The 14,416-nt window shown below is 41.3% G+C and overlaps 1 protein-coding gene across 3 annotated transcripts in view; it reads right to left on the bottom strand.

Moving 5' to 3' along the window:
- Positions 1-8,968: 8,968 nt before the first annotated feature.
- Positions 8,969-14,416, bottom strand: part of ARC3 (GTP binding protein) — a 159,505-nt gene continuing 154,057 nt past the window's right edge. For all 3 annotated transcript variants that reach the window (XM_086774615.1, XM_086774617.1, XM_086774618.1), the window contains 5 exons: positions 10,647-11,793; positions 10,456-10,557; positions 10,045-10,182; positions 9,769-9,932; positions 8,969-9,676 (listed from right to left, as the gene is read on the bottom strand). In XM_086774615.1, coding sequence (XP_086630741.1) covers positions 9,607-9,676; positions 9,769-9,932; positions 10,045-10,182; positions 10,456-10,557; positions 10,647-11,793 — 1,621 coding nt within the window. In that variant the 3' untranslated portion in view covers positions 8,969-9,606. The remainder of the gene's footprint in view (positions 9,677-9,768; positions 9,933-10,044; positions 10,183-10,455; positions 10,558-10,646; positions 11,794-14,416) is intronic.

The raw sequence follows: 14,416 nt of genomic DNA, 5'->3' as shown, positions 1-14,416 counted from the left end.
GCAATTGATTGCTACATGTTCGAGAGTTCCGCAGATCCTCAGACGTGATAGTGCCTTACTTGCCTCTATATCCACGGCCTGTTATATAGAGGTTCTTCGACGACCTCTCCCTCATGATGCACCACCATTCCTCCGTGATTCCTGTTGTGCTCTCTGTATCCAGGAAATTGACAGTACTGGTGGATATGCTCTGGGATGTGGACATTTTTTTCATTTGTCTTACATCACCCACCAGGAGCTAGTACGTTTCTCAGCATGTCCCTGTTGCCAGCGCACGCGTCGACCTAGCGACATACAAAGTTTTGGGCATTTACGATCTTCACGCAGGCTTCGCTCAAGTAGATGCTAGGACTTGTGAGATCCCCACCCGCCCACTCCGGGGCAACTGTCGGTGCGACGGAAGCGACGTCGGCCTCCCGCGCCGGGCAGGGGTCGTGCACACTCGAGGCCTCGCCCGCGGATATCCGGGACTGGGCCCGGAAGACTCCCCTCGCTCGGAAGGCACGTGCGATTCCGCCAGGAAGGGGAAAAATCTTTTAACTACGAGATTACTCTAACGAGTCAAATCTTGACTAAATTAAACTGATCTGACCAAACCTGAAGTCACATGGTCAGATCAAGAAGAGACTTGCACTTGGTCCATGGAATCACCGCTTTTTTTTCTCATTTACGAGGCACAGCCGATGATCCCTTCCCACAGAACAAGGTCTTCTCAGGATTTAAACTGATCAACGTAACTAATCGTATCTAATTGTTTCTCATGAATCCTCTGATCTAGCCTATGGCCCATGGGTTAGCCAACCACCCGACCATTGAATTGGTGGAATTCCTTTATAAAGATTTGATTGGGTTTTGTCCGGGTACCAAGAAAAAGAGTTCCCAAGCCCCCTAGCCGGTGATTCATGCAAAAATCAAATAGGCATACCACGTACACACCCAATATGAAATTGCCATTTATAACAGATTCGACTGGCTTTAAGACAATCCTTGAATAAAATCATAATATTTTCGATCATCATTTTCCAAAATTCCAAGTCCATTGTATTACAAAAATGCATCCTCTCAACTCTCCGTTGAAGACCAGCTGGCCAACCAACGAGATCCAGTATCAAATTTTTGTTTCCAAAAACCTTTTCTTTTTGTCCATTAGATATCTTCCTCGACGTACGCCTGGATGTCCTAGCAACTGTGAGTCCATGCATCGCCCTGGTCAGAACCCTCTAGGATCCTCCTTAGGTGTCCTAGCACTTCACTCAGGGACCGCTTCGTCGGTCCTCGCCCATCGTACCGAAAGCGCACCATTTTAACCGTACCGAGACTGGTCAAGACCTCAACAGGCTTTGCCGCGGGACGACGTCCCTTGACGACTCCCTGCCCCACAGTAGCTGTTCCAAATGAGCCTCCTCTTAGAAAAACATAAGCCAAATGCTTCCTCCAGCATTCTGGCATAAAACAGTCCATTGAATGAAAAACAGAGTTTCCAATAATGCAAGTGAGATTCCAGTTTGAGATCGGTTCCAAAGATCCTTTTTCCAATAATTCCCAGTTTCATAATGAGGATCCTTGATCTCTCATGATTGATCTCTCATGAGGGTAATCTACCCGTCATTTCATCCATTTATTTAACTAGATTCTTGGTGAGATTGATCAGGGAAAAACTAGATTAGTTCCGGTAGTCTATTCTTTGGATGATTTAGTAACTGGAATTGGTCACAAAGTTTTTGTCTGATTCAGTTCGAGAGAAGGACAATTAGGTTTACTGTCCGACCTCACTACTTCGACAAGGGTTCATCTTTTGCCCAAATCCCATGCATGCCACCTGCAATATCTACATGGGCCTTGCATATGTTAGACATGTAAGCACTATTCTTTCACAAACATACATTATGCCTTATCATCAATATCCCTCCATGTACATTTCTCGATGGGGAGGACCATGGTATGACCCATTGCTTGGACCTTCCTATAATCAATAGGAACTTTCCATGGCCTCATCTTCAACCATACCACCCATTGATCCACACTATCTCTATCCCACAAGCTTGACAATGCCACATCCCTCGAGCCAAAAAGGCCACCCACCTTCATTTGCAGATGTGGGCATAACCCTGCGCGTTCCAAACCCTTCAAGAATATACCAAGATCATCTTTTGATAGTTTTTTAAGAGTTTTAAAATAATGCTTCAAAAGTCTTCAAATTCTACACTAGTGCAAGTTCTCTAAACAACTTCAAACACATGCCAAGCAACTTTTATATCTTTTTGAGCAAAATTGATAATAGTGGAGTGACATCAAAGTGGTTCCAAGGCAGATTAAGAGAGGAAACATTAAAAGAAGCATTGGTTGTTCATACAAATCATGAGTAATAAAAAAAGTCATATAATATATACCATGTCAAAGACACCTAAGTAAAGTAAAGTAAAGTATATCCCATGTCAAAGGCACCTAAGTAAAGTAATGGAGAAAGGCGATGCATTTTTTTAAACTATGGAGAGAGCTCTAAAATATGACTGATTGACCTTTTTACAACCCATGCCTTCTTGCATGGCTAGGGTGTCCTCACATGTTTATTAAAAGGGTGCCCCATTTTATGCATATCCAAACTCTTTATGCCGCCCAACTTATAAATTATTCGTTCTCATCCTAATAATGAAGTGCACACCTGTCCCATGGACACAAAAACCCATAAATCTTTAATATCAAACAAAAGGAACTCACCACCTACAAAACCCATCAAATTCACATGTTAGGCTTTAAATGGATTCAATGACACGTACCTATAAGCGCCTCAAGGTATCCCAAATCCCATCACGATATTCACAAGTATTTACAATGTCAACACCAAAAGTTCACTATCACAATTTAAAAATCATTTCCAAGAAAACAAGATTAATGCTAATGCATTGTTGTGATTGGACCATTTTATTTGTTTTGTTTTTCAAGCAAGGGTTAACTATACATAAATGTGCCCCGCTAAACTCGAAAGGCTAAACACTTTTGTCGCTAGTTTCAACAAATAGGTATCCACTTATTTCCAATCCCTTAAGGCAATCACCTCGGGAGAGCCTCTTGCATGATAACAACCAAGTAACCTGAGTATGGGATCCACGTAGTACTGTGGGACTTGCCATAGAGCTCACCCACTAAAATACCATCAAACCTGGCGGGCTTTTGATTAGAAAATGCCATACCCATGGGGGCTCACCCACACTAAAAAAACCTTCAAACCTGGTGGGCTTTTGAGTAGAAAAATGTCATACCCCTTGTTGCAATTGGACAATCTCCGAGCTTCCAAGCTTATACATTATAACTTAGCATGCCTCTCCACTAGTATCTACCCCAATGAACATGCCTAACAAAACCCTTTGGCTACTCTCCAATTACCTTACCCTAATTCACAAGCTCTGCAAACCCACTGCCTCCACTTTGATCCCTTCTTCCCTTTGACTACTCTCCAATTACCTTCCCCTAATTCACAAGCTTTGCAAACCCACTGCCTCCACTTTGATCCCTTGTGTGTACATACCAATACATCATCCTTGGTTGCTCTACCTCACCCATGAGCATAATCATCCTCTTCTCCCCCTCAAAACATTGGATTTCCTTCCAACGTTCATTTTCAAGTCCTCGACTTTTCTTACTCCACACGTACTTGTCCTCAAGTGGCATGCTATTTTGTACTCATGACATTCCCCCCCCCCCTATCTAATATTCATCATCGTTAATTATAAAATCAAGAACCTATGATCGTCACTTCCAAAGTTATATTCATGGATAACCTCTCCAAGCCAAGCTACTAATTCCTCTCAAAGAGTTTGATTCGTCAATCATCAACAAGTACTTATTATCAGGTCAATGATCGTCTTGATCAAGCTTCCACAAAGCAAGTTATATCAACGAAATTATCTCCACCATCATGAAGACACGACACTCAAGACACTTCATTAACACTTCATCATTGGCACAAAACATTATATGCCGTATCTTTGCTTGTTTTTCATATCATCCATGCTCCACAACTTCTTGTGCTAACTTGGCTTTCTTGCCATCACGCCTTCATAACTTGGCTTTCTTGCTAGCACATCTTCATCTTGATTTCAGGAGTACTTCATCTAGATTTGTACTTCCACTCTTTTCAAAATAATGTTGTGAATCTATCCATAGCCGAACAAAATGTTAAATACCAAAATCCAACTCAAATGGCAAGATTCCTAGTCATCTTGATGATGAAACTCAAAAAAATGCTCCCTTATAGAAGATACATATTTTCTACTTTCTTAGTCACCCTCTAGACCCAATTTCTTAGGTCTCTACTTTGTATGATCTTGTTGATAAAATAACTTAGATGCCACTTCCTTTCTTCTACTAAAACTTGTAGACTCTTGATTCCTTGAGCCACTTGCTCCCTAAACTTTTTCTGTTCTTGAGCTACTTGTTCTTTGAACCCCTATGATCCTTTCGTGAAAGAAAAACCAAATGTGCCAATGGTTGCAAAGTTGCACTACCAATACTATATTCTACACCACCTTGGTGATTTTTTCCCAACTAGATGATGTGTAGAGGTGGTCATCTTATGGAGGGTTATCCATAGCCTATACTAGAGGATGACCCAAACTTACAAAGTTTCTACGTGGCATAAGATGATTGGAAGCAATTGAGCTAGTGGTATAAAGCAGAGCGCTTGTATGGCTCTTTCGTATCCCTCTCTTTTATGATGGCCTATGTACCGGAAACAACTTCACTTCCACACAGAGCCCTCTTTCTCTCTCTCTTAGCCTTCACCTCAAAGATCCTTAAAGGACCCATCCCTTTAAATAGAGTAGGATCGTATCCACTACGTTAAACCTCTTGGCCTTTATGTTCGGGCCTTTTCTTTTTGGCATACATGCCCACTACCGACGACGAGTGCAACATAGCCTCATCTAGTTTTAAGTTCTATGAGTCATTCAGACAACTCATATAGCCGGGTCATCCGTTTTGCTACTCTCAAAGGTGGGATCATGAACTCTACATGGAGAATTATATCTAGCCCAAATCCTAGTGTTGATGGAAAATTTTGTTCCCAGTATGTCATGGAAGCATTGTAAATAAGACCTTATTTGTTCTCTCAGCTTGTCCATTTGTAAGTGGATGATAAGGAGAAGACTTAGGATGGACAACCATAAATTCTTCTAAGAGAAACTCCACCACTCATTTAAAAGAAATGAGCCCTCCATCACTTATGATTCCTAAGGGACATCCAAACTTGGTGATGACATACTCATAAGAAACTTAGTGGTCGTCCTAGCATCATCCTTGACTATTACCTTAACCTCGAACCATTTAGTTACATGGTTCATAGCTATGATAATTTATCACTTGTATGCTTTTTGCTATAGGGCTAAGGGTCCAACAAAATCCAATCCCCATTTACCAAATGGTCTGATGAACATAATAGGTTGTAAAGGCATTATGCCTCTTTATTGAGGAATTATGAAGCGCTAAGACAGTCATCACGTTATCTGACATATTCCATGGCACTGCCAAACAATGTTGGCCCACCACAACCCTACATAGATTCCAAGCGATGATTTCACCCCCAAATTATCCTCCATCAATGATTCCAACATGAGATTAATCAAGAATATCCATCTACTCATCCTCACACACAACATATTAAGGCAGCATCTCTCTCTTTTTTATAAACTTACACCAAAATAAGCGTGTAAGCTACAATCTTGATCGCATGTGTTCCTAGATCACCACCTACAAGTTTCAATATGATCATTGAAGGTTTGAGAGACGTGGTTTTCCACCTTCGCCACATATCTTTAAATAATTAGAAAAATGCTAACTCTATAAAGGTGCACAATTGACTTTTCCCAAGTCCATTCTTGACATTGTTAATGTCTTGCAAAGCCATGTCTACATCACCACTCCTCCACAATTGGGCTAAAGAGTGAGTTAAACCTTTGTCTATAAAACACAACTCCAATTGTGTTGCCTCTCACGACAATTGTCCTACTACTCCATTTAAGGAATGAACCAACTTACTTAGATCATCTAGATCGTTAGTAGCACAAAACTTGTAGATTCTTGATTCCTTACTTTAACTTGGGTTTCTAAGCCATTTGTTGTTTGAATGACAACAATCTAGATCCTATGATCCTTTGCACAAAACTTCTAGACTTTTGATTCCTTGAGCCACTTGCTCCTTTAACTTCAAATTACCTTCGTGAGCCACGTGCTCTTTGAACCACAACAATCGAGATTCTATGATCCCTTACACAAAACTTGTTCAGACACTTGATTCCTTGAGCCACTTGCTCCTTGAGTTTTAACTTATGTTCTTGCGCTACTTGCTCTTTGAACCACAATAATCTAATCCTATTCTGGTTTTTTAAGTCTCCTGAATCTGTTAATTCTCGCTTGATTTAAAAAAACCCAATAGCTTAAGAGAAATTAGTAAATACCAAGAGATTTTAAAAAGGTATTGAATGGTTTGCTTACATCCTAATGTATTCAAATCATTAAAAACAACAAGATTACGCTAAAGATAAAGTATCTTTACACTATGTTTATGCAAAAGCCACTAAGCTACTAGAACGCAAAAATCAATCTTTTTTTTTTTTTGCTTTTTGACACTACAAACACTGGTTTCTTTCCAACAATTTTTTTTTCAATTTTAAGATTATCTTTATAAAGGTTTGAGATACGTTCTTCCCCTTCTTCGCCACATATCTTTAAACAAGTAGCAAAATGCTTACTCTATAGAGGTGCACTATTGACTTTTCTCAAGTCCATTCTTGACATTGCTAATGACTTCCAAAGACATATCTACACCACCACTCCTCTACAATTGGGCTAAAGAGTGAGTTTAACCTTAGTCTATGAAATATGATAGCCTCAACTCCAATTGCGTTGCCCCTCGCAACCATAGTACTACTTCTCCACTAAAGGAATGATAGCCCTCTTGGCATAGATGCTTATTGTTACACCCATTATGTCTAATAAACACAATTTTCCAATCCACCCAATTTGGTACTACCATCTATTGATGTCTAACCAGTAAAAGTTAATCTTTTTCATTTTCTTTGGCCATCAATTGGATCCACAGTTACAGTCCAATAATCAACCAAGACTATCAACATAGTGAAGTCTTTGTAGTAAACAGTTGTGATCCATTTCATCCTCATAGATCCATAAGTAGGAATCACGGACCAAGTTTCTCAATCATTTTCTATAACTTTCTATGTGCGCCTCAAGTAACTATAGCAATTTCTTGAGATTGCAAGCTTTTTCTTGGTCATAGAACTAAAAATCAATATCTAGTCTACAGTAAATTAAGCTTAATTACGCAATTAAGCTTAATTCATTGACAAATCTAATATAAGAACCTCCATTAAGGTCACGTTCAACAATATTCCCAAAATCTTGTATTATATACCTAGATGAATCCAAGAACATGCCCAAATTCACCTTTTAGAAACGTGCATGTTATATACTTATGGTAGTTAACCCACAAGACTATATAACTATCAACTCCATTATGCATAGCATGGACTAGATACTACATCATCCCCACTAACGTCATTAGTGCCCAATAGTGGGTGTAGAACCCTATATCAAGATATGCTCTCACACACGCACTCCACACACACACACATAAGAGCATATATTCACACAAAGTTCGTACTGAGTTTCAAACCTCCGGAGATGTGGGGCAGACTCATTTTGAGCTCCTTCTTTGAGCTTAAGGATAATGAGTCCTAGCACTAAGGTAAGTAGCAAATAGAAAGAATTTGTACAACAAATAAGTAGTTGATAGGGCAAATGCACCGCTAAAGATAGAAAGAATAAGCACAATATCAACTGGCTACGAAATTTAGCAAAATACACACACCTACAGATCTTGTATACCAACTAATGCTATAACAGTCCAATCACCAAACGACCAAATTAATTAAGTAGTAAACTAGGAAACGTAAGGATGAAGTGTCTCTTGGGCTAATTCAACCGCATTAGCCCACATTAATTAAGTAGTAAACTAGAGTGTCTTCAAACTTTGATAGTCCCCAGGTGGTAATGGAGACTCAAAGCAATCTTTGTTCACCATTACTTGGCTTGAAATTAACAAATGTACATAAGTTGTTAAAAGTTTCAACCCCCCTCAGAGCCAGGCAACCGCCAATAGTTGCTGCAATACCCCAATTCTTTAATCAACTCCTGCATGTAAATGTTCTGCAATAAACACTTGAATCTGTTACAGCCCACGATTTCATCAACGGCTTGCCTTCAAATCCTTAAGAAGTTGCAGAGACCAAATCTTATCTTATTAATTGCAATCCCCCATTGCAAGAATTTACATACATTTGAGGTTCTACTGCCCTCCCCAAGGAAAGCCCTTGGCTCTACTACCAATGGCAGGGCTGTGGCTGCTGTCCAAAATAAACCATCAAATCCCTACGAGCATCTCATAGCAATGGTCTCAAGAATAACCATCAAATCTCTACGAATCTCTCCCAGCGATGGTCTTGAAATAACCATGAGATCTCTGAGCATCTTTCAAAGCAATGGCTGTGTGTGTTGGTGACATCTGCTATTGATGTTTAATATGGCAAGTTAGTTATAGAAGTACTGAATGGACTTGAAATACCAACATAACTATAGAGAAGATAACCATGATAAGACAACCATAAAGATTTGAATGGAGCTTACTATGGCAAGATAGCCATAGATTTTGGATCTATTTAATATACTATTCTTGATTATGATCAACTCTTTGAGATCTGATAGATTACCATGGCAAGAAAGCCACAAGAGTTGGAGCTATTGACAGACTCCTTTTCTGTGCTGCTTCATTGTGTGAATGATAAAGTGGTGAATCAAGGCCTTCGGAAAGCGTGTGCTGGTGACACATTGTTAAGATTCTATTACCATGTGAAGAGAGCAGAGAGCTCTTACAAAACCGCACAGGCACACACACACGTAAGACAAAAGAGAAGCTTAATTCAAGTTGGCATCCTCTGCTGATCACGGCAACCAAACCATGGGAAGGTCTCTCCATGCACTTTAGTAGTCCTCAAATTCCAATAGCAAGTTGTACCTTCCATTGAATGGGTATCTTGCCCATGGGAAGCTGTAATGGCCTTCTCCATGCATTTTAGTCCTTAAAATCCAATAACAAGAAGTACCTTACATTGAATAACATTGAATGGGTATCTTGCAAGACTCTATCCACCTAGAGATGATGATTGCTCCAGCAGCTTATTTGTGCTGCATTGTCTATCCACCAATTCAAATAATATACATAATGTACATATTACGTAAATTCTCTCTCTCTCTCTCTCTCTCTCTCTCTCTCTCTCTCTCTCTTGCATACATCCTTCTGAGCATAAGAATATACTAGGTGGAGGCATCATTGAGGAAGCATGAATGGATGGTTGAGAAAAGCATCCATGATCCCTTCTTCAAGGTGCAGAGAAACAAGAGAGGAGTGCAGGCTCGTATGAAATCTCAGTCTCTCTCTTGCCAGTGCACCCACAACCACAACTATCCAAGCTTTGTGTTCTTGCCACAGCATTATAAAGTGTAACCTCCCCCTCATACGAGTGCCTTTCGTGCATACTAATTCTGCTCCGTATCTTCAAACCGTGTGCGGGAGACCAATACTCCATGATCCCAAATCTCACACCATCTACATGCCAAGGTAAGTTAAGTACTGAAGTCACATCAGCACTCTACAAGAGAGTTGCACAATAACACCAAAAATAAAGATCTGTGCATTACCTAACTCCGCTCTCAATCACGAGAGACTTTCCATGCCTCCAGCTGTCTCTGAAGTACCCGAAGAAAACATCACCTTTAGCTGAATAATACCGCCCTTCTCCATTTGCCTTGCCTTTCCAAAAGTCTGCATACAGCCTATCCCCTGTTTGAAAGTAGAACCAACCCTGTACCAGAAATGGACCACGCTTTCTTAACCAGAAGCAGTTTCTGGGATCTGCATCACATGTAAACTTGCATGGAAAGGTCTATAAGAGCAAGTATATTGATCAGAAAGACCTTGCCATGCATTTGATCATCACGCCAGTAGCCTTGAAACACATCACCGTTAGCGTGATAGAATGACCCCATGCCTGCTCTTTTCCCTTGCTTCCACAGCCCATCATAGAAACTGCCATCTGCATAGCGGAGACGTCCCTACAGCAACAAGACACAATTTATCTCATCCATGCATGCCCATCCATGCGTGTACATAAGCTCATGAACTGCACAATTACAAGGGGGGTTTCCAACTTCAAGAAAAAAGAAAAAGTTCTTATTACAGTCTTCACAGAAAGATCCTCTGTCCGTCAGACGGGCAGAAGTTGGGGGACAGCAGGTGAGTGAGATCTCCCCTTGCATGGACCAAGGTTGTCTGTTAAGAACTTGTAGTACAAATATATAAATGCAATAATGATCATAAGAAGACACCTTTCCCTCAGGCAGACCACCACAACATCGACCTTTATACACTCCATTCTTGTAGTTCATTTTCACCATTGGTGGCAGCTTCATGAAGCTTCTCTCTGATTCCTGATCACAATTACATGAGAAAGATTTGCTGAGATACATGTTAAACTAGGTTCTGTGTAATTTGATTGGTCAGTTTTCAATTAACAAACCAGCATTGATGCAGCACGTTGTGACAAGAGTGAAGAGACTTGCTTCGCCTCTTCATTCTCATCCTTTTTGAAAACCTTTGCAGATGCCGCATTGTATATGTCTCCTACTGCTTCCAAGCCACTGCTTAGGACCCTGCTGAGCGGTGCTGCAAAGTCGAACAGTGCTACCTGGTTTGCAGAATCCCACTGCCTACCTTGCTCTCTGCCCAACATGAGTGCTTCACTCTCAGAGTCATCTATAGATCTGACTCCAATGGGAAGCTTACACGACCCATTTCTCTCTAAGGCTCCAAGATTTCCTAACCGCTGTCGGGTTTGTGCCCATGCTTCTGCTGCAGCAGAGTTGGGACCCGATTCCCAGCCAAAAAAGCTCTTCTTTTGACCATTCACACTTGCTTTGCCACGATCTAAAATGGAGGGTAAACTCAGAAATCTCCACTTGCTATCATTACCCTTCTCCGATACAGGCTTCTCTTTGTTGAATGGAGCCACTGGCCTTTCAGTCATATCGAATTGATCTTGAAGAGCTGCAAACTCAGATCCTTGCTGTCTTGAACCTTGATTGCTACTATCTTTGAGGTTATCATTCTCTACAGCCTGAGGAAAGCTACTCTCGAAGTCGTCCCCTAAGCTTCCCTCCTCAGACGTACCTGGAAAATCCGTTGAGCAAAACCCTTGCAGACTACCAGGAGTGCTCAATGCAATCACAATATCCTCATGACTATCTGTAGTTGAAAGCTTCAGGGCTCGGCTGCACTCAACAGTCACCACTTTACTTGTACCTTTGTCACCCTCTAAAGCCTCCTCACCCAAACTGCTTTGAGAATCGTTTTGCATATCACCCTCGTTGTGCAGAATATCACTAGAATCATAAACATCACCAAGGTTCAGTATATTCAATGGATCTGATTCAGATACATCAAGGCTGCTTGAAGCACTAGATTGACCGGCTTCCTGCAGCATTGGGCCACTTAACCTGCTCTCTGTGCTTTCAATTGGACTTTCCAAGGATGACTTTCTTAGCTCACGCCCATTCATGCTGGTTGAATATCCCATGCTCCCACCCGAAAAGAAACTGAATGGAAAGGAAAACTCTGGTGATGTCGTGTACTGCTTTGAGACATCATGGCCACCTCGACTGTCAATCCTGGCATCAAGCACAGTTCTGTAATGTTAAGACTGTCAATGCAAAGTTCAGACTAGATAATTTAACTGGTTTTCAAATGCAGGAGAAGCAACGCAAATAAGTAAACAAGGAACAGTAAACTTAGATCAAATAAAGACCTTAAAAAAAACTGGTGTTCTTGAAATTAGAAAAACTCCCTTCCTCAACACCCCACCCTTTCTCTAAGAAGATGTACATTGGAGGAAGTAGTGACTGCATCCCGACCATGAAAGGAGGGTGGTCATGGGTATTTTTTTGGCGGGGGGCGAAAGGAAGAGGGGGGTGGCTGTGTAAGTTTCACTCTTTTTTCACCCCCTCTCAGGAAATAGAATGTACACAGAGAGAGGAAGGCTACCCACTCTAGGAGGAAGTAGTGACTACATCCCGAGCGTAGCGGGAGGATGGTGGGGGGTTTCTGTTTTGGCGGGGACAGGGAGTGGGGTGTTTGAAGTACCAAAGAACCTCACCATCGCCTCAGGAGATCCGAGAGAAAGAGTCCCAGGCTCCACAATAATCTCTGAATTTGTCATTAGCTCAAAATTTCCCAAGGATTTTCCCCATCATGCAAAATTTGTCCAAATTCTTGAAAGATTGGAAAATTTCTAGACTACTGGGTTTACACATTTTTATGTTGCACGTGTGAACACCCACTAGTCTTGGGGACGCCTGAAAACCCTATGATGGGCAAGATTTAATGAGTTTGGCTAAGCTTGTAAGTTAAAAATATTATTGCGTGTTCTCACTTTATAATGTTTGAAAGCTTTTCAAATGGCCAAGACCAAATATTGGTATGTAAAGATGATTAAAATTTCCAACCCACGGGGTTAAAATATTAATTTTATGCCAAGTGTTTGGCGAGCTTAGAGCTGGCTATGTGGATTTATTGCATGCAAATTTTAAGGTTCCAAGGGTGGGGCAACTCTTTGAAAAGGCACGAACTGTGAACAACTTCTATCCATCATTTTGCTGATTATTAAACTTAATTGCCTTCTTATTATCAATTTGTTCACTAGTAAGCTTCACTAATGATTACTAGGCCTGATAATTGATTAGTAGATCCTCATTGTTGATTTATGATCTTGCACCTGTGTGCGTAGAGCACTTAGATTCCAAGAGTGCACAAAGTCAGGTTTGGGAAAAGTGCATATTTGGGTTCTCTTCATTGCACATGTATACTTCGTTTTCTTTTCTAGCACCCTTGTAAGTTAACTGCTCGGATAGGGTAGAGCACTTCGATTCCAAGAGTGCACAAGTTCGGGTATGGGAGAAGTGAATATTTGGGTTCTCGTCATTGCACCTAGGTTAATTGGGGTATGCTTTTTGTTATTTTCTGACACCCGTGTGTGTTGACTACTTGGATAGGGTAGAGCACTTAGATTCCAAGAGTGTACAAGTTCGAGTTTGAGAAAAGTGAATGTTTGCGTTCTCTTCATTGCACCTGGGTTAATTGCGGCACATTGTGCTTCCCTGCCAAATCAACCCTTACCTCATCACGAAGGGATTCCTCACCTGGTCCTTGATCACTTGATATTTGCCATGGATTCACAACTTGCTCATTTGCTTCTCAACAGGAAGGCATGTAGGGACACGCACGTGGCTAAAATGTAGGCTATATACGCCCGTCTTGAGATTATGGAGTCGACACCTTGAGCACCTAGTATTCTGGATCTCAAATCTACAAGGGCTCATGTGCTTTGGAGCAAGTGTTGGAGACGATTCCTAGGACAAAGTGGGAGAACTTTTTGAAGGAGGATTATCCACTCCTTTGGATGCTGGCAAAGATGTACTGAATGAGCTTCATTCTGGGTCCGGCAGTCATCATTCTACACGTGTGTAGTCGATAGGAGAGACGACGTTCGCGACACGAACGGTCCCCTTTGTAGTCCCTCTCCACCGGATTCTCTGGGCAGTTCACACTCACCTTCATTGGCTCAACATCAGGGGACTTGCAGTTTGCCGAGTTCTTCCCCCATGCCTCGTGAAGAACGAGCTCACTTTGATCCATTTTCTAACAAGTGGCAGGCCACTTGTCTCACTTTGGTCCACTTTCTTGCCACACGTCCCAATCGAAGAGATGGGTCCTTCCTTAAACTTTTATCTCTAAAAATATCCCAACTGGTAGACATTCTGTCATAGGCACTTTGCCAACTCTTGGTCTCTGCTCAATTCCAGATGTAATGACGCGAACAGAATTTCCATCTGAGTCGGAACAAAAAAAGCAACTCTCCTAAATTTTAGGAGTGTGGTCCTTTGTATTCTAGGATAATCCCCCAAAGCTTGTACTTTCCAAATATTTAGACATCCTAGAGCCCACCATACCCCTTTCATACTGGGAAATGTCCAGGCTAGTGACATCCTCCCCATTAAGTGGGCGAGATGAGACCGTCTCAAAAATCTAATATAACTGAAGAATCCATGTCCCAAAGAAATGGGTGAGACTAAATAAGTCTCCATAATACCAATATCAAAATCATGTCCCAAAATAAATGGGCGAGAATTCCATGGAAGATATGCTAGACACGGGCACAAGAGCCAATTGTGTCTCAATCACCAATATCAATAAGATAATCATATGGCAATGAAAATCACCAACCAGGTGCTAAGA

This window comes from Cibotium barometz, chromosome 35 (genome assembly GCF_041138505.1).
Source record: "Cibotium barometz isolate CiBa-2024 chromosome 35, ASM4113850v1, whole genome shotgun sequence".
NCBI lineage: Eukaryota > Viridiplantae > Streptophyta > Polypodiopsida > Cyatheales > Cibotiaceae > Cibotium > Cibotium barometz.
Note: the sequence above shows the minus strand (reverse complement) of the source record. Positions and strands in the feature narration are given on the sequence as shown.